Source organism: Leptinotarsa decemlineata, unplaced genomic scaffold (genome assembly GCF_025532065.1).
Source record: "Leptinotarsa decemlineata unplaced genomic scaffold, Ldec_3_MD MMD2_tig00000010_RagTag_RagTag, whole genome shotgun sequence".
In the NCBI taxonomy this organism is placed as follows: domain Eukaryota; kingdom Metazoa; phylum Arthropoda; class Insecta; order Coleoptera; family Chrysomelidae; genus Leptinotarsa; species Leptinotarsa decemlineata.
This window is the reverse complement of record NW_027412538.1, coordinates 11,190,090-11,211,833: the sequence shown is the minus strand read 5'-3', so window position 1 is coordinate 11,211,833 and position 21,744 is coordinate 11,190,090. Positions and strand designations below refer to the sequence as shown.

The window sequence follows — 21,744 nt, the reverse complement described above, 5'->3', positions numbered from 1 at the left end:
GAGTTCATAAGAAACGGCCCGAGTTGTGGATTTTGCACCGGGACAACGCATCTGCCTATAACGCGCTATCTGTGAAGTGGTATTTGGCAGATAAACACACTCCAGTGGTCGAACACGCCCCGTACTCGCCAGTTTTGGCACCGTGCAACTTTTTTTTGTTTTCGACGATAATATCTGCTTTCAAAGGAACCCGATATGAGTCGATGGAAGCGGTAAAGCAAAAAATGGCAGAGCTCCTACAGGCCCTCACCAAAAAAGACTTCCAGCACTGCTTCGATCAACGGAAACACGTATGGAAAGGTGTGTGGCGAGGGGAGGGGAGCATATTGAAGGGGATCATTCGAATGACCAAAAACAACACCGTAATCATGCCTCAGTCATCGTATTCACCAGATTTGGTCCCCTGCGACTTTTTTATGTTCCCAAGATTGAGGAGGCTCACGGAAGGACTACATTTTGCGAAGATTGAGGAGAGAGAATCGCTGAGGATAAACTGCTTGCCCATCCCAATGGATCTAGATTCTTCTGGTCGGTAGCTAAAACTGTTAATCAGAACTTTGCAACTATAGTCATGGAAAAAGCAAAGCTACTAGCTGAACAATTTTCGTCCCACCCCACAGTAACTAGTAATTTGCCGACTTTTCAACCTGGAGTTTTTCCTTCTTGTTGGAAGATTACTCGCGTTCAGCCTATTCCTAAAAAGGGCAAGAAACATCTTCCAAATAACTGTATACCATCCGCTTCGCTATCAGTGATATCAAGAATCATCGAGAAAGTCGTACACTACCATGTCCTCAAATATTTGGAAGGCTTCAACATCTTGAGCGATCATCAATATGACGTTCGGAAACAAAGATCAACAGGCGTTTAAATTGAAAGAAGTACATATGAAGGAGTTTTATGGACTTGCCTCATTATTTGTCTTCAATGTGAGGATTATTCTTCCATGTAAAGATATATCAGAACTTCGTTTCAGTAACTCCAGTTGCTGAAGTATTGAATTCTTTTCTGATTACTGTTTCCTTCAGCTAATTTCAGCTAATTTTTTATAAGCCTCCTTCGCTTCTAAACTGCACTTCTTTTTGGAACATCATTTCTATTTTTTCTTCATTTGTCCTTGCTCTTAACTTCTCTGATTCTATTTTTTGTGCACAGACCCATTTCTACTAATAATCTCGTCCATTTCAAATATCATTTTGTAACGATGAGGTTTTTCTTGGGTTCAACATTTTCTCACTTCTTACTAGTGAATCGATCACGTCGTGTCCATTCAATATAAAACTGCATCGAGTCAATTCAACAAATGAAAACTTTGAAACACTAGTATCAACACCTGCTTTTTTTGAAATATTGACGTATCTTCTGTTTCGTTTCCGTTTGTACACCCTGTGTATAAGCTGATACATTCAAAGTCCTCACAACAATATTATTATTTTGGAGTTCATTTTCGGTAACTGGGAACAAATTTTGTAGCCTAAATCGCTAAAAAGTTGCGAACAATTAAGTTAATTTCAGTTTATTTCCACAATTGAAAAGCAAACAGTCTGAAAACGAGAAGAATTAGCCTCCTTTGTTAGCTCTTTCCTCAAGGTTCCTTAAACAAGCATTCACAGAAATCTATTATGATATAAAATGACGGAATTCGTCACTAACTATACTAAAAGGGGGAACGAGTATTAAAAATCAGTGGCTGTTCATCTAAACCCGTAGTTTTGTTGCCACTGACAGTTTGCAGTAGTCTCTACCTCTACCATCTAAGTCTTTCACTTTCTCTGGCGTATTCATTGATATATCTCTAGTCGCTATTGTTACCGCCGTTGAACGGGGTGCTTACTGATCATCTTCGAGGGCAAAAATATCGCGCCCCGAAAGATCAGGGTTGAAATTAGGGTTTATAGTGATTATGGTGGAGTAGTGTTGCTAGTGACCTTCTAGATTCTTTTTAGACTTCTCCTCAACGTTACAGCATGATCAAGGCGAGGTTAAGGTGAGTTCCTATTTATACATTTTGAATTTTGAAATGTCTGAGCCCCTAAAAGCCCGTTTAGGGTTGCTCTTTTTTTGTCAATGAAAAGTTTATGTTCTGCAAATAATTACCAGTTAATGGAATCTCAATTTCTACAAAAAATGTGGCAGTTTTATCTGATGTAATGTTCCATATTCCAACTTGGGGAAACAATTTTTGAGATTGTTATTATTAAACTTGAAATGAAATTGATTTCAGAATAGTAGACATCGAAAATTTCACAATTATAACGTCCTTGTTGAAAAAACTGCACCCTTTCAGTAACTCCGCAACAAAATGATCGAAGGGATTCAAATCTAGCGACGCAGTGAACTACGAGATTTTTCTGTACATTTAACGACTGCGAAATGAAAACTATTGCCAGTCAAATTCTGTTGAATGAAAAACGATTTACTACTGTCCTTGCTCAGTTTCACTCTGTTGTTTGAATGCTTTCTACATGTTTCTTTCTTGTCTTTGAAAGACATTGCAGATACTGCACATGCCCTTTGTTGGACGATTGTCACATGTTTCTGAAAAAAACTTTTGGTTCTTCATGAATTGCGCGCTTTTTGTTATCCAATGACTTATATTGACATGGCCAGTTGCCACTGACCATTTGTTTCGTTGTTGTTGGACTCACTGTCCTCTAAGTGGACAGTCAGTAACGATATAACTATTTTCATGAAATCTTTGCTAAGTTTGAGCAGTTCTTCGACTCTGTTCCCAAGTATATTTTATTAATGGAATTCCAAATATGGAATTGATGATCCTTATTTGGAATAATCATTTTCATTTCCTGAGTGTTCTGATGCCCAGTTTAGTGTCAATCTGTTGCTTTACGTCAGCTCATCCCAGTTTTTTACGTTATTCTGATTCAGTCTCAACATTACTCTTAATTCTATCAATGCTTCGAATGAGGCTGAGCTGTTTGTGAGAACACTAACCCTATCCATTTGTTGATGCCCCAAACCACCCTTTTTTGAACAGTGCACGACTGCACATAGTTTCGTCTGAAAGACATATATTCCTTAGGAATGTAGGCTTTCACAACTGGCCTCAATGTTTTGATTGGTTCCTGAATTTTGTGAACGTTTCAACTGCAACTGCGGCAGTCATCTTCAGTGGCTTTGTCAAAGTACTTTTCTTGACGTATCAACTGAAACTGAAGCTGTTATTTCTGCCATAATTTAGGATTGGCAAGTTACAAAAATTATACTGATCAAGATTGTTTTTTAAATCCATCAGGACTGTTATGAAAAAGAACAAATGTGAATGCTACAGGATACGCAAAGTTCATCACCTCAATGAAAGGGATTACGGAAAGAGAGTACGATTTGCGAAGTGGTTGGGACGTAGAAATAGGGAAGTTGGAAATATTTGTGGAAAAATAATATGGACGGACAGATCAAAATTCACCAACAGAAATATCCATTATAGGTGGAGTATACAAATGAACATTCACGTAGGGAAACCAATTTCCAAGAAAGGTTCAGAATAAATGTTTGGTTGGGAATTGTGGGAACAACATCCTTGACCCTTTCTTTTACGATGATCATTTGGATAGTGAAATGTATCTTCATTTTCTATTCAACGAATTCGATGGCTACTTAGATGTGCCACTGAATTTCTATCATGAAATACAACATTTTCAACAGGGCGGCGCTCCTCCCCATAATGCAGCAATAGTAAGGGAACATTTAGATGCAATATTCCCAAAAAAATTAATTGGAAACAATGGACCAATTAACTGGCCAGCTGGATCCCCAGATCTTTTTCAATACCAAGTACAGATATCGACCATCTCAAACAAAAAATAAGAGATTCATGTATTAGTATTACACCTATTATGCTAGAAAATTGCCACAGAAATTGTCTGTACCGACAACTTATGTGCATTCAACAAAGAGGTCGTCAATTCGACCAGTTAATGTAGATTGTCATGCAGCTTTGATTTTCCGTATTGGTTTCATTTTTTCCAGAAGTTCATAATAAAATAAATTGTTTTTCTGTTTGATTGTTGTCACTGATTATGGTGGTTATTTCAAATGAAACGCTATAATAATATCAAATGTGATATACCCTTGGATTGTGAATTTATCGCTTTATCAATATTTGCAATAAAAAAGACAGGTCCTTATTAAAAAAAAAGTTGGTGATGACCATGCTGAGACAAAATGTCTTATTGAATATTCCACATCATAGTACACTTCGAATACAATTTTGATTTTCCCGATGACAGTTATCTTTTTTCCCATATAATCGTTTTTGTATCTGTTACGGTTTAGAATATAGCAATATTACCACATGATGAAAAAACGGCCTGTATGTATGTATGCATGCAACAGATTTTTATGCAATAGAAGTGGCCTGATAATCTATTCTTATGGTACACCAAACAGTATTTTTTTTCTTTAGGTCTTATCTGTTAGTCGTATGACTAGATACTATTTCGATCGAAGCTATTATGATTTTAATAAATTCATATAATTCACTCCTTCTTTCATTTATCGCAAACTGTGAATGTTCTTGTACAATTCATTGTGTAATATATTTTTCCATATTGAACGATATTTGCTAATTAGTATACCAACCAAAGCGGGAAGCTGGAAATAATTAGTTTCATTATCACATTGAGAAATTTTTATTATACGATAATATCTTGCAAAGTATATTATGAACACGACAATTTTCTGTAATTATAAGAAATAAAATAGTTCATTTTATTTCAGTTAGCGACCTCCGAATTTTAATAAATGAATAACAATAAACCGTAGCTGGATTTCGGATTAAATTTCAACATGATAACCTTCACAAGATATCATAAACTTCATTTGAGCACCCATTTTTTATATTTCTTGCCAAATCTCCATTTATCAAATAGAGAAAAAAAATGTTCAATTGAAAATTAGGTATATTTGTGAATTGTTCAAAAATCACTTGACATAAATCTGTCTTGAAGTCACTTAGAACTCAAAATAACTGAAAAAGCAGAAGTAAGATCCATGAAGAACTTTATAGTATTTGAAAATTTTATATTTCGCAATCAGTGATATCAAAACTCATGGAGAAAGCCGTAAACCCCCATATCCTTGAATACTTGGAAGGCTTCAACATCTTGAGCGACCATCAATATGGCTTTCTGAAGCAAAGATCAACAGGTGACCTTCTATCGTATGTCACCCATATTTGGAATAACGCAATCGAGAAACATGGAGAGTAATGAGCTGTTACTCTTGATATTTCTAAGGCTTTTCACCGTGTGTGGCATGAGGGTTTGCTGGCCAAACTTCGATGCTATGGCTTGTCGAATCATTTTTGTGTATGGCTCTCCAGCTTCCTGAAAGAACTTTTCCTGCAAGTGGCCGTCGATCGACATCTGTGTAATAATTTGACCATCATCGCTGGTGTTTCCCAGGGATCCATATTTTCTCCAACCCTCTTTCTATTGTATAGAATCGTCTCATTGAAAAAAACCAAGAATCCAATATATCCAATCCAAACCGGATATAATAATGTCAGGTCAGACAATTCCGCTTTGTTGGGGATTAAAATGGATACCAAAATGTTTTGCCAAAATCATGTCGCTGGAATTGCAAAAGCTGCTCTTCAAAAGCTTCGGACACTGTTCTGAACCAAAAAACTGTACATACGTCAGCAACTTTTGATGCTTTATAAAGCTCAGATCAAACCTTCTTTGGAGTATTGTTCTCATGTATCGAGCCCCCAAACATATTCTGAAGTTTCTGGATTCCATCCAGAATAGAGCCATTCACCTGATGTGAATCACTACTTTCGCACAGGCACCGCTCTTAGAGCGCCACAAGGATTTTCCGGTAGTGCTCATGTTTCGTCTCAAAAAGAAAATGGTGATTTTCTTTGCAATTTTCTAATTCTGCTCTTTGGCATAATCTCTATGTTAGCCAGGAGGGAAAACAATAACAAATAATTTTTTTATATATTGTATCAATAATAATTAAAAATTCTATGTAGATGAATAACAGTAAATGTAAGATATGAAGTGCAAGAAAGTTTCTTGTCACCCAAACATATTTCCAAAAAAACAATGTTGAAACAATCACACTCATTTCTTGAGATTCCTTGTAGAATTGGAACCAGACGATGTGCGCTCATAAAAATCGAACAATTCTCATAGAATCATGGGTAGATTGACATAGTGATAACAAATTTCTTGTCACCGAAACAGATTTTGAAAAAAAATTGTTGAAACAATTAGACTCATTTTCTGAGATTCCTTGTAGAATTGGAACCAGAATATGTGTGTTTATGAAAATCACAAAAGTCTTATAGAATCTTGGGAACATCGATATAGTGAAAACCGTTCTTGCCACTCATACAGATTTCGATAAAAAAATTGTTGCAACAATTAGACTAACTTTTTAAAACCCCTTGTAGAATTGGAACCAGATGATTTGCGTGCATAAAAATCGAAAAAGTCTCATGGAATCATTGGTAGATTGACGTAGTAACAACAATTTTCTTGTCACCCAAACATATTTCGAAAAAAAAAAATTGAAACAATCAGACTCATTTTTTGAGATTCCTTGTAGAATTGGAACCAGGAGATGTGCGTTCATGAAAATCGAACAATTATCATAGAATCATGGGTAGATTGACGTAGTAATAACAATTTTCTTGTCACCGAAACAGATTTCGAAAAAAAAATTGTTGAAACAATTAGACTCATTTTTTGACATTCCTCGTAGAATTGGAACCAGAATATGTGTGTTCATGAAAATCATAAAACTCTTATAGAATCTTGGGTGGATCGATATAGTGAAAACCGTTCTTGTCACTCATACAGATTTCGATAAAAAAATTGTTGCAACAATTAGACTAACTTTTTAAAACCCCTTGTAGAATTGGAATCAGCTGATTTGCGTGCATAAAAATCGAAAAAGTCTTATGGAATCATTGGTAGATTGACGTAGTGATAACAATTTTCTTCTCACCCAAACAGATTTCGAAAAAAAAAAAGTTGAAACAATCAGACTCATTTTTTAAGATTCCTTGTAGAATTGGAACCAGAAGATGTGCGTTCATGAATAACAGTTAATGTAAGATATGAAATGCAAGAAAGTTACTGTCACACTATTTCGATTACTTGTATAATGTTATACTTATAAAATTACTTTACGGAAAACATTTTATTTCAAGACTTTAAAACTTATGAATAACGGGAATGAAATATGTTATATGTTTGAAATATGTTTTTTCTGTTAACCAGCTGTCGTGCCCCTACGAACGACAACTCTCAGAAGTCGAAACTTGTGCGAGCTAAGGACTAACGAGGTCTTACCTCTTAACGTGTGATTCCTAACACGGGTTGGACGATAGCAAGTGAAAATCGAGCGTTTAGCCTGGGGCTTGAACCATCGACTCACACGTCGGTCGATTGACTGAGTGAACAAAGCACCCACGTCGAACCTCCCGGCTACCAAGCGACTTATACCTGTCCTTGTCAATATTTCTTCAAATGACATTTACTTTAAATGTATTTTTATGAATTTTTTTGGATACACTAACAAAATTTGAGCCACACTGCATACTGTATCTGTAGAGTAGGGAGGGTGAGTGTAGGCCCACAGCACTTAAGCTACATGTGATCCATTGTACATCCTCCCGAGGAGTTGTCCTTCTAGGTCATCGTCCATCCTGTTCTTTCCAGGAACGTGGACAGGTCACTGGGAGACATCTCCTTTATATCGGCATCCCATCTCTTTAGGGATTGAGCATGGGTGTTACATTTGGCTGTCGAAATCATCAGGCCGTAGATGCCACTGGGTCCTAAAATTCTTAGTCCAGCCGCTTCCTTGGCTGAAGAGTCGGCAATGCGATTACCTTTACTCCTGTCGTGCCCTTTAACCCACCTCAGGATGATGTAATTATCTACCGAGGCTTTGGCTTAAACTTGGTGGCACTCTAGTCCTAGCCCTGAAGTAACACGTTGTCTGTTCAAGGCTAATAAGGCTTGACTGCTGTCAGTGCAGATTGATATGTTTTTGCCAGAAATTCCTTTCCTGGCTATTTCTTTTGTGGCGATTGAGATACCAGCCAGTTCTGTTTGCACCACGCTGGTATTTTTTCCAGTCCCCACTTAATCCTTAGGCTTAGTGATCTGGAGTACACTCCACATCCTGAGCCTTCTTTGGTTTTTGAGCCATCTGTATATATGCGTATTGCATTTGTAGCATCTGACTTTGTATGAGCCACACTGTATACTGAATTATTCTGTGGATGAGCGACATTGAATTCAAATCCCTATCACCACTTAGTTTCAAGAAAAATTTGAAGAGATTAATGCTACAATCCGGTTCTCTTCTTTTATAACAGTTATCAGTTGACACCTATACATATGTTTTTACAATAAATATGAAGAAATCATCAAATTTATCATCATATTTGTAACATGATTTTCCACACATAGAACATATAATTTTCATTTATTCGTTTATTGCCTCTCTTTTCTACTTTTCTTCTGCTTCTCTCCCTTTTTTCCTTTTTTTTTCCTTCTTTCTAGTTTTAATTAAGCAAACAATGTGTATTATTATAAGTTATCTCTTACTGGTTGGATGGAAGAGCAATTTCTGCCTTGATTCGTCATGCGCAGACGTTGAATTCTGCCATTTGTTAGGTTAGATTAGTATCCCTTGTACTGAGTAACCTTTCAATAAAAGCATTTATTATTATTATTATTATTATTAGTATATTGATATTGGAATTTCTAGGCGATCAAAAAGCCGTAACAATTGGAGGCTACTAAATAATGTCACGCTGTAAACAATATTCCAAACACTTTCGACTATATTCTTAATACTCTCAAGAGATGAATTATGTGCTTTCACAGGTTTCTGTACTCGTAATTATCTCTATGAACTCAGATCTAAATTGAATATTTTCATTTCAGCAGTTCGATAAAGAACTTTCGATTTCTATGTCGTTTGTAACATGTTCTTTATTATGAGTGCTCTCGACGACATGAAAGCTTTGATGCACTTGGCTTCTGTTTATTTAGTAGTTTCACTTTCGAATGCTGGAATACAAATATGAATACCATCATCGTATGCAGGTATCTCTTTCTTGTCAACCCAACGTTTCCTGCACTACTACTTTCATTATTTCGGGTTTTCAAGAGTCATCACAACGTATTGATCAAAAAAATAAGGCGGATGTTCAAATTTCGGGGTCCATATACCTTCGATGAGCGAATTTTTTATGCTGGTACACTTGTCTCGAACATATGTTCATATTTTCAGCTGTTTAGCATGTCGATCAATTCCGTGAGCATAAAAATTGTGTGCTAGGGATTCGATGAAGTCGATGAAGGCGGAGGTTCCACTGGTGGGAAAGTTATCGAAGTGCTTGAAAAGATGGTAATTGATTGGCCAGAGGTCTGGGGAGTATGGTGACTGATGCAGAAATTCCACGCTCAATTTGTTTTATTTCCAGACGGTGATTAGTGAAACGTGAGTTCGTTCTCGTGAGGTAGGATCGGAACTTTTCTATTGACCACTGCCGGCTGCTGACGCAATTTTCGCACATTTCGTCGAGTTCCTCACAATAGGACTCTGCTGTGGTGGGTTGGCCTGGTTGCAGAAAGTTATACTGAATCACACCAGCCGCTGACCACCATACAGTAACCACGGTCTTTTCCGGTGTGTTTTCGCCTTTGGTATCTGCCTGTATGGCTCATCAGTGTCCAACCACGGTCCTGAACGTCTCCGGTTGTAGAGGATCCACCTTTCATCACACATGCAACCTCGAAACGTGACAATTTTTGTCGATCATTCAAATTGTGAGGGACCTACTTTTCGAGCTTTCTGGCCTTTCCAATACGTTTCAAACCATTAAAAACCGCATGGGAGTGGACGCCCAGTTCTTCCGCCATCCCACGCACCGTTTGTGATCGGCCAGTCTCCACCAGTTTCCTCAAATCCCCGTCCTGGATCACTATAGGTGATGAAGGACGGGAATTCGAATTCATCTTCGATACTAAAATCTCCGGAACGAAATTTCGCAAACCAATGTCGAACAGAGCGTTCATTACCACATCATTGCCAAATGAGTTCAATTGATGACCTATTTATTTTGTAAAAATTCAAATTGAATATAAAATGAAGAAAATTACTTTTGTCTAATTTCTACTGAGTTTATTATTTGTTACGACCGGTTACGGTTTATTAGATTATTTTCAATGGTCTAATAAATCAAAACCATTTTCAATGTTCTAATAAACCGTTGGACCATTTTTAACAGTCTAATAAACCGAAACTGCTCGCAATGATCTAGTGAACCGAAACCATTTTCAATAGTCTAATAAGCCGTTAGACCATATTTTAATAGTCTAACAAACCGAAACCGCTCGCAATGGTCTAGTTAACCGAAACCATTTTCAATGGTCTAATAAACTGGTCGACCAAAACTGGTCGCAATGGTCTAAAAAACTCAAACCATTATCAATGGTCTAATAAACCGTTAGACCATTTTAATGGTCTAATGAGCCGAAACTGGTCGCAATGATCTAATAATTTGAAAACATGTTCAATGGTCTAATGAATCGTAAGACCCTTTTTAATAGTCTAATGAACTGAAACTGCTTGCAATGGTCTAAAAAATCGAAACCATTTTCAATGGTCCAATAAAGCGTTAGACCATTTTTAATGTTCTAATAAACCAAAACTGGTCGCAATGGTCTAAAAAACTGAAACCATTATCAATGGTCTAATAAACCGTTAGACCATTTTAATGGTCTAATGAACCGAGACTGGTCGCAATGATCTAATAATTTGAAAGCATATTTAACGGTCTAATGAACTGTTAGACCATTTTTAATAGTCTAATAAACTGAAAATGCTCGCAATGGTCTAAAAAACCGAAACCGAAACCTTAAACCGTTAGACCATATTTGATAGTCTAATACACCGAAACGGATCGCAATGGTCTAATAAACCGAAATCATTTTCAAGGGTCTAATAAACCGTTAGACCATTTTCAATAGTCTAACAAACGGAAACCGCTCGCAATTATTTAAAAAACCGAAACTATTTTCAATGGTCTAATAAACCGTTAGACCATTTTTAATGGGTAATAAACCGAAACCGCTCGCAATGGTCTAGAAAACAGAAACCATTTTCAATGGTCTTATAAAGCATCAGACCATTTTCAATAGTCTAATAAACCAAAGCTGGTCGCAATGGTCTAATGAACCGAAACCATTTTCAATGGTCTGATGATCCGAAACTGGTCGTAACAAATGATAAACTTAGTAGAAATTAGACAAAAGTTGTTTTCTTTACTCTACATTCATTGCCAAATTCTTCTATGACTTTTCGGGCTGCTTCAGCAACGCTTTGGTTCAATTTGAATTCTTAGAGAAAAATTGGCCGAAAATCACCTAACAACATCGTGAAGTAATTAGCTGAAAAGATACAAAATATAAAGTATGGAGAAAATCAACAGCATCAATGTATAGAGTACAAAATTCTCCACCGATCAGTAGAAACACATGACATTTGAACGGTCAAAACTTATAAAACAACGCAATGTAATTTACGTAGAGCGTTCAGGTTTAATTTTTCATTATTGAAAGAAGTTTTGAAATTCAAATAATCGTATCAGTTATTCAATTATCAAGTGACGACAGGTCGTGATAATATTACATTTTGTTACATTTCATCAAATATGTAATTTAATATCACTGGGGGAAAATATTATGTTCTTGGCAGTGGAGAATGTTTGATGTAATAAGATTCTTCAATAGAAAGCTGGTGTTATAGATCCACATCAACATATTTTTTGAGTGTTTAGTGTCAAAAGAAATTCAACACTTTTTCACATCACTCTATACATGTGAAACTTATTTAAAAAGGCGAAAAAAATGTTGTGAGATCGAATTTGTCGAAGGCTAGTTATTTCCTTTCATTGAAACATTCATCTATTCCATGGGTAAATTATACTAAAAAAGTAAATCATGATTGTCCCAAACTAGACAGAAAAAAGTAAGGTAATATCTTCTTGGCGTGTTATTATTGAATTATCCCTTACGTCGTGTCGATTCTACTTGAATCTGAGTGAAGATCAGATACTTTCTAAGAGAATATTTTCATCCCACACGTGTTCATCGCTCTGTGAAATTGGTCGTTGTTTTGCTAAGCACATTTCACGGAAAACACTTTCTTTTGGAGCTTTTTATATATTCCGTAATTATTGTATGATATGATTATAATCTACTGGGTGAGAAAATAATTACTATGAAGAATATGCTCTTGAATAAATTCGTAGTGGAATACAATTTATATACAAGGCTATCTGATCTGCCAATAGATCCTTTATAGATATATAGATAGATAGATCTTTATTGTATGAAATGTAATACATTTTGTCGACAAAGGGTGTCATAAATATTACTGGAGTTTTTTCCCAACACCAACCCATTATTTCAACATCTCGACACGACAAGAGGAAGATCTTCCTCTTGAAGATGAAGATGAAAATCACTTGGTGATCGAAACACGTGTCGAAGTGTTAAAATGATGGTTTAATGTTGGGAAAAAACTCCAGTATATTGCGGAGATGATTGTGTAAATTTTATTTCTGATAAAATGCGGTCTATAAGATTACCTAGCATCTAATTTGTAAATCAAACGGAATACTCTTTTTTGGCCAACAAAAATGTTATTTATAGATGTGGAGCAACCCCATACAGCGATATTGTATGAGATGTGAGAATAAATTACGGCATAATAAACATTCAAAAGATGATCAGTACTGAGTGTGGATGAAAAGTTGCCGTATAACATAATAACCACAGTGAATTTAATCAAAAAGCAAGCTTGGAAGTAGGAGAATCGCAATAAGAGACAACGGGTCTAATAGGGATACCACCTTTTTGTATTTTAGGTAGTCTATAAAGAAAAGGAGTGGCAGGATTCATAGGAGTGAGTTTGAATTTGGAAGAATTGTTAAATTTAATAGTGTCAATACAAACATTTACATTTAAAGTAATCTTCATATTATTGAAAAACCTATTGGTATGGCAAGAATTGTTAGAGTTTTATCTCCTGAAAAGTGAATATTCCGATATTGAAGACTGATCTTCTTTGCTTTTGCACAACCAAAACGATCCTTTTTTGAATCGGACGACAACGATGAGCCACCCTTTTCTACCAAAAAAGACCATTGTACACTGTATCTATTAGATACATAATGAGAATAATAAAACATTGAAATAATAAAATTTTCGAGACATCAACAAACACGAAGACATGAAACAAACGAATCAATATCATTATTGTCATTATTAGCATTATTTCTTTCACGATTATTTGAAATGAATGTCTTATTCGTGAATATCGACACGTTTCTCGATTCAGACATGATAATATAACTTATACATGACGAATTAATCCTTCAATTTGCATCCTTGTTTGTGAAGATTACCGAGAAATGATTAGGAGAAGACGGCCATTACCTAGATTTAAAATTAGCAAATGAAGACTCTGCGACGTACTTAAAATGCAGGTGGAATATGTGACATGCATCTTCTTTATTAGTAAGTAGGATTCAATGTTATATATTTGAGTACTGAAGTGGGGAACGGAAATAATTTTCCCGGAGATATCCTATTAAATTATTTACATAAAATCAGAATGCTCACCATCATTTATGGAGATAATTGGCTCAGTTGGATATTATTGACAATTTCTACAGAAATTCACATACCCAGGCATATAGATCAGCTATATGGTGTTCCTGAATGCGATTCCTGAATGTTCTACTGGTTTGACAATATATACTTTGCGACAAGTTCCACAATACATTCATATGAGCTATATAAATAAAAATAAAACGAGTTCAACATATTCAAATCATATTTCAGAAGAAAATCAAATCTCCAATGAGGATTTCAAAATTTTGCACACAGAAAATAAAGAACGTATTCAATAACCCCTCATTGTGAGATTTTCACTAAACAGTTTTACAAAAAACGCAACACGTGTTTCGCCATACAATGGCTTCTTCGGGCGTGTCTTTACTAACTATATTCTACATATTCAATGCTTAATATATCTAATTTTACAATTTGAAGTACCTACATTTCATGTACCTGAGTTTGTAATGAAATGAATTACCTGAGCTTTTGTACCAGTTTCCACATTTGCAAAAAATATTCAGTAATGGGCAGTTATTAAATTTTAATTGATCATTCAGGAAATTACCTGAATTTTTGAATCTATTGATTTCTAAATATTTTGGAAGATTGAGTTTCAAACTCTCCTCTTCTAAATAAATGTAGCACGTATTCATGTTTGAACTCATATAATTCTGATAAAAGGTGGTTTGCAAATGTGAAATTGGTATTTATATTTACAAAACAACTTCTATGCTCTTTAATTTTTTGTGAAAATGTTCTCCCTGTCTGGCCAATATACAGTTTTTGGCAAGACCCACAAGTCAGCTTATATCTGACCTATCCGACATCGAAGTTTTATCTTTATTAAAAAAATTACATGGGTATGGTATACGTGGCCCAACATACAATATTTTGGAAGACTATCCATCACATAGGACACAAAAGCCTGAGTGAAGCGATGAAACTTAAAACAGGAGTACCACAGGGAACAGTTTTAGGTCCCATACTATTTCTTGTTTACATTAATAGTACCTATCTGTTCCATCAACAATTTTGGGGGTCATCTCATATCATATGCGGACGATACAGCACTCATATTCACAGGTAGTAATTGGAAGGAGGCATTTGAAAAATCAGAAAAGGGACTGAAAGATATCCAGATATGGCTTGATCACAAACTTCTGAGTCTGAATGTGAAAAAGACTAAATTTATTACATTCACTCTATTACAGAACGATCAACCTGGAAATAACATAATCCATATACATGACAGAGACTGTACTAATACAACAAATTGCAATCGTGCTGTTATAGAAAGAACAAAAATGATTAAGTATCTCGGAGTTATAGTGGATCGGCATATGAGGTGGGATGACCACATAAACTATGTTGTAAAACGATTCAGACTTTTAACAAAAAAGTTCTATGAATTGAGAAACATTCCGGAATACAAAAATTTGATCACCATATACCAGTCTTTAGCAGAATTTGTAATAAGCTACTGTATTGCTGCCTGGGGTGGTACATTTAACAATTCTCTCAATACCCTCCAAATATCTCAAAATACAATCTTGAAAATATTATTCAAAAAAACGGAAAATATACTGTATATACCGAATATTTGTATAAGGAAACGCAGTTACTGAAAATAAGAGAACTCTATTTCCACCAATGTTTAACTTGGGTGTACACAAACAAACTCACACTTCAATCAACAAACAAAGAAAAACAAACGAGATTCGTTACTAGTTCTTCCATAAACATACCAACATTTAATAAAAGTCACACATTGAGATGTATTTTCTATCACGGTCCAAAATTATTCAATCTTCTGCCAGTTAACATGAGAAACAATTCCAATCTCAATATATTCAAAAATCAATCAAAACATTCATTATGTTCTCGATTTATATATATATATATATATATATATATATATATATATATATATATATATATATATATATATATATATAAACTGTAAAAATGATGTCCTATGAATAAATCTCGAATAAATCTTGAAAATCTTATCAATAAATTTACCTATACTACCTATTATTCCTTCTGTGAGCTCCGTTTACGCATTCTTTTTTCAAAAAACGGGCAATATTATTGGTTGGTTTACCCAAATATGACAACTAGATGCGATAACGTCAGTTATCGCATCTAGAATTTGGGTAGACCTGGTCCATGGCTTGCTTTTGTAGCTTTTTGGAAAGAATGGAGTCTATTCTCTTTCATGAAGATATATGTCCGTACGTGTCGGTTTTTGGTACACTTTATGTGTCAGTCGTGTGCCACGCCTTTTAATGAGTACATCTAGAAAAGCTACCCGTTGTTCTTGTTCAGTCTCCAACAAGGTCATGAAACTAAAGACTTTCACAAGTTAAAATAGGGAGAAAACTCAAACGGTTGCACATGCATTTCTACCATACATCCCTAGGGTTACAGACAGACTCGGAAAAATCTTAGGGAAGCATAAAATAAAAACAGTGTTCAAGCCCACCAGGAAAATAAATCAGTTCCAAATTACCATGGCTTTTAAACCCGAAATTTGAGAATGCAATAAAAGACATATTCATGAGGTAGTATTTACATTCGAATATTTGGAAATTATTTTTGTAATTGATGGAAAAGTGAATACAGAAAATCCCACTACAATACAAATGATAAAGAAGAAAAACTAATCTTAACAGAAAAATAACAGTTCAATGAAAGCTCATTTGGAAAAGTATCCAGAAACGAACGAGAATGAAGAAAATTCGTCAGAATATGCATTGAGTAAATAGACGTACTTCATAGAAACATTGTTCGAAGTAGATATTATTTGAAGCAACAGTGACTACCCTTGCCATTAGTACTACTTACATTATTGATACTATTTTAATTAACATGTACATCTGGATGACTTCATTCGGAAGAACAAAAATATCTTGTTAGTATACGGCTAATGTGATTCCAAAACACATAAAAAGTGAAGGTCGGAATCATATAAGTTTTTTTTCAATGTGTACCAGTGTCTCGCGACTTTTGTTCTTTTCATCTAATAGATTGACCTTCAGAATCCCAATTCGTGTTCAACAACATTCCTTATTGAAACGCATTCAGGATGCTTTTAGAATATGTTGGTGAGATTAGATGAACATCATCAAACAATAATGATGAAATACTAGTTTATGGTAACGACGACAATGTAGTGAGAATAGTTATGAGACATAATGGATTGTTTTTGAAACTCAAAATGGAGAGCTAACAATGATTCTCTCTTGAAAGTCGTTAATATTAGAACTAAGAATTACATGTTTCAAATTGAAACATGAACTTTTTCTGCATGAGATTTCGTAAATGATAAGAGATAGATACGCGGTTGAATTTCAGAATTTCATTGATGACACTGAAAAAACAACTCTTATTCTTTTGGTTCCGGTGAAAAACATGAGTGTCTGGGACCCTACTGCATCAATGGAAAGGAAATGGTACCAGACTGAAAAAACACCAGCTCCATTTTCGGGAAAGAAGATATCATATTTAACATCGCACCATAGTGATCCCCCTCACCATGTATGGACTACCCAAAATCCACTGTTTCGCTCAAACCGATCATTAGTTCCGGAGATTCAGCTACTCAAAACTCGTCCAGATATTCACTTCCAATTATACAACCACCACGAGAAAAAACTTCATCTTTCAAGGCTTTTTTTCGAATTACTAGAGGCAATTGAAGTCACAAAGCAAGAATTATTGATCAGTTTCGACGTGAAAAGCCTTTACACCAACGTTCCAGTCGAAAAACCTCTTCAAATCATACAGAGGAAGTTATCCGAAGATGAGGACCAGGAACACAGAACCAACTGCTGCGTACGAAACTGTTATTTCCAGCTGATGAACGAATTCTTTACGCAAAATGAAGGACTGCCAAGGGGACCGCCACTTTCACCAGTTATACCCAACTTATATATGGAGAGGTTTGAAACTCTAGTCATTGAATAAGCCCACAAGAAGCCCCGGAGTCTGGTTGAGATACGTTAACGACACCTTCATAGCATGGAACAATGGGAACACAGAACTAGACACCTTTCTTAAGCTTATCAACAGCGTTAAACATTCCATTATCTTCACAATGGAGAACGAAGTTCACAACGACTTACCATTCTTAGACGTATTGGAGAAGAGGACCGACACTGAGTGGAAAACCCACTCACACAGGACAGTATCTGAATCACGAATCCAACAACCATCTAACAAAAGAGAAATCATAAAAACTCTATTAAATCGTGCTTTCGGGCTCTGTAATACGAAAGAAGGTCTTGAGAAGGAACTAGGCATCATCAAAAAAGATTTTCAAGGGAATGGTTACTCCAAAGCGGCTAAAAGACAGCAGGAGCCTCGCAAGGAAGAGAAGCCGTCACAACCAGTGTTTGCCCCATTCGAATGGAAGCATAACTTGTATCTTTTCACGTATCACAATTGGTTCTCTGACCCCATTATTGTAATGGGTAAACTCTAGGTACCTGAATTGGAGTTATTCTTTTCCGAAGAGGTTTCTCTTCTTCATTTGAATTTTTTTGGTAAAATATATCACCCACCCTAAGACCTTTGAAAAATCTGAAGAAATATCAATCTGTGTTTGAGAAAGATAAACTGGTGTTGGAGAAATCAGTAGATATGGTTTCCTTCTCAAGATGAGGTCGATGTCAGCTCGTTTTTCTCAAATAGTGAATCGATTTGTGAGTGCCAAAACATATGTCAAAAATCAACGAGTGCACATGGAAGGTAATCAATCATCATTCGAACAATCACCAGGAATTTAATGCAAAACAGTAATTTATCTGATGGTCATTAAATTACCGAGTCTTTTAGGATCATCGGAGATGACTTAACTTCTATATTTCGAAATGCATATTGTAGTATCTACAAAAATACAGGTTTGTATTTGAAATTTGCAATTGGATGACGTCATTTCTTGAAGGTGTCAATTTGGTTGGTGAAACACGCATCAAGAAGAGTGTTGCAGGTCTGTGTTCGAAAGCAGTGTTTCTTTCAGGACCGGTTTTGTTAACTGTCCAGTGAAAACTTCTTATTCCAGATAGAACGACTCTACTACTATTCAATAGACCCCCGAGTACTGTTTTTGGTATCCTCATGCAGAGATTCGAATCTGTGAAGAAAAAAATTTCAAAGAAGAGAGATCATGGTGAAAGTCACCACGAAATATTTCATAATGAAAGTTGTTCATATCTATGGAGGATGCTGAATCAAACTTCACCTGATGATAGATGAACGAATAGTGCACTACCAGAGGGCGCCTACTTGGTCCGACGAAACGAACGTCTAGAAGAGTGTTTCAGTTCTGATGTGTGACCAGTTTGTCTGGCTTCCCTTTCTCTGACGCATACGTCGGCAGACGCTCAGTGTTCAGTGTGCGTTAGACATATACAGTTGACAGTATTATAAAAATCTAAGGAGCACGTAGCATTCTTTTATTGTGTGAAATGTGGCTTAAAAATGACGATACTAGTTTGGTGTCTGTACATTATTAATACCATCATTTAATCTTACGAAAGTAAAAATTGGCTTATGGTAGCTATAATATATGTACATACACAAAATTATCAATAAAGAATTAATTAATGAATTATTATACATAAATGAATATTACTGGAGTTTTTTCCCAACACAAAATCGTTATTTTTACACCTCGACACGTGTTTCGAATACCAAGTGATCATCTTCAAGAGAAAGATAAAACTAATAACTACTCAAAACTAAAGCTACTTATACTAATCAGGTACATCATACAGGTAGGTAATCAGTAATACCACCCATACAAGTGTACCACCCTAAATTAATTTTACAATTGGCCTTTCTATTATTTACAATATGTCCTTATGTATGTTACAGCTATATATAGAACAATTTTCAGCTATATAAAATTAGTTTCACAATATTGCCTATCTAAATATATTTACAATGTGTCTTTTTGTAGTAATCAGTAAACCCAACAATATTATTTCAACAAGCTATATAGTATGCTATTATACATAAACTTTAAGTGATAACCTAAGCTTTTCTCAAGTTGAACAATTCAAATATTAAATAGTTCAACTTAGATTAGTTGAAGTTAGCACTTCTGTCGGGCGTCCCGAGATGCACAGATGGAGAAGTAGAAAACCGAAACCTTTCTTTCCCAAAAATCAATCACTCTTGAAAATAAACCCATTTCAATTCAAACAGTAGAAGTGTTTTGATGTAGGTGAATGGTTTGAAATTCTCAGGTACATGACATGTTCAAAGGCACCGCAATTGGAGGGCATACAGAACATGTCGAATGAAAGGATAAATACTGAGAGAGAAGCAATTACTGATCTTCCGTCAGCATGTAATTTTAGTGAAAGGATGAAATTACATTCACGAAATATTCACTGAATGTCGACCGTTTCTGTTTGTCGCCTGTGGACGTTTTTAGCCATGTCATTATTTTGTAAATCAACTTGTCATGTAAATAAATATTAATACGGTCTTTCACTGCTTGGTGTACCAGCACCTTTAACCTTGTATCAATGCCGGAAGGAAAAGTAATTCTATTATTTGATACAAAATAATTGAATTATAAAATGAAGCACTGACGAAGCAGTTGAAAACTAGAAGAAAAAATCCTTTCGAAAGAGTGACTTTCGATAATGAACATTAAATTACACGGTCATGGCTTTTCGTTATTCAGTCTATGACTAGATGGGCTGAGGAGTTCGTAGGCTAACACTCAGGTGGCGCCACTGGTATTAAATTTATATGGGTTTTAGGTAATCCTAACGTTTAAACGACACGTGTGAAAATTTCACAGCTGTCGGACTATTACTTATTATTCGGACTAATCATGATAAAAACAAATAACAACTATATATATACAAGACATATGAAAGCTACAATATATATATATATGCGTTGAATAAGGAATAATCATAAAATTTTATTTGAGAATAAATGTGGTGATCTTAGGTTAGAAACACATCACTTGTTAATTCATTAAAATTTTCAAGAAGAAGTAGACTTGGCATTTGCCGCTGGTGCAATTAATCAAAGAGTTACAGTTGCTTTCAGAAGAAAGAGTTTTGTTATATAATTTTTGTTGATAAGTTGATAAATTAATTAAAGTAATGTCAAATGAGTTGTCTTTAAAGGAATTCCAATTTTTGTCAATATTGACAATCTATTTTGTCAATTTATTGACAAAAATTGGAATTCCTTCAAAGACAACTCATTTGACAATAAATTGACAAAATAAATTGTCAATATTGACAAAAATTGGAATTCCTTTAAAGACAACTCATTTGACATTACTTTAATCAATTTATCAACTTATCAACAAAAATTATATAACAAAACTCTTTCTTCTGAAAGCAACTGTAACTCTTTGATTAATTGCACCAGCGGCAAATGCCAAGTCTACTTCTTCTTGAAAATTTTAATGAATTAACAAGTGATGTGTTTCTAACCTAAGATCACCACGTTTATTCTCCAATAAAATTTTATGATTATTCCTTATTTAACGCATATATATTGTAGCTTTCATTTTAATTCATATGTCTTGTATATGTATAGTTGTTATTTGTTTTTATCATGATTGGAACGTTCATATTTTAATTTTAACTCTAACTCAATTGCGACCAATCTCACTAACATTGAAAGTATTCAATTATTAACTTATTTCTGTATTAATTCAAAGTCTATCATCTTAGCTCCCTGATGATGACAATAACCATTGATGACAATAACCATGATGACAATAACCATATATTCAACTCGAAATCAGACGTTCAAATTTCTAACCGCGAAAATACATTCTATTTGTATAGCTTTTTGGTGACGCTTCGAATACTTTATCCATCTTCATTATCATACCGATGATCAATTTGATACTATCAGTGTCAATGATAATAATAAAATCAAATTAATTTACATCAAAAGACGAATCATAACTACAAATTATAATGTTTTGATTTAAATAGGTTGGATAAAGAAAATGGATAGAGGCTTTAAAACGTCACCAGATGATACATATTTCTTTTAATAAGGAACATTTTTTAAA

General features: G+C 34.9%; 1 protein-coding gene across 1 annotated transcript in view; it reads left to right on the top strand.

Annotated features, from left to right (window-relative positions):
• The first annotated feature begins 1,712 nt into the window (after positions 1–1,712).
• LOC111511371 (uncharacterized) overlaps positions 1,713–21,744 on the top strand; it is a 64,848-nt gene continuing 44,816 nt past the window's right edge. Inside the window, exon 1 of the mRNA XM_074171454.1 lies at positions 1,713–1,987. Within this exon, the coding sequence (XP_074027555.1) occupies positions 1,968–1,987 (20 nt within the window). The 5' untranslated portion in view covers positions 1,713–1,967. The remainder of the gene's footprint in view (positions 1,988–21,744) is intronic.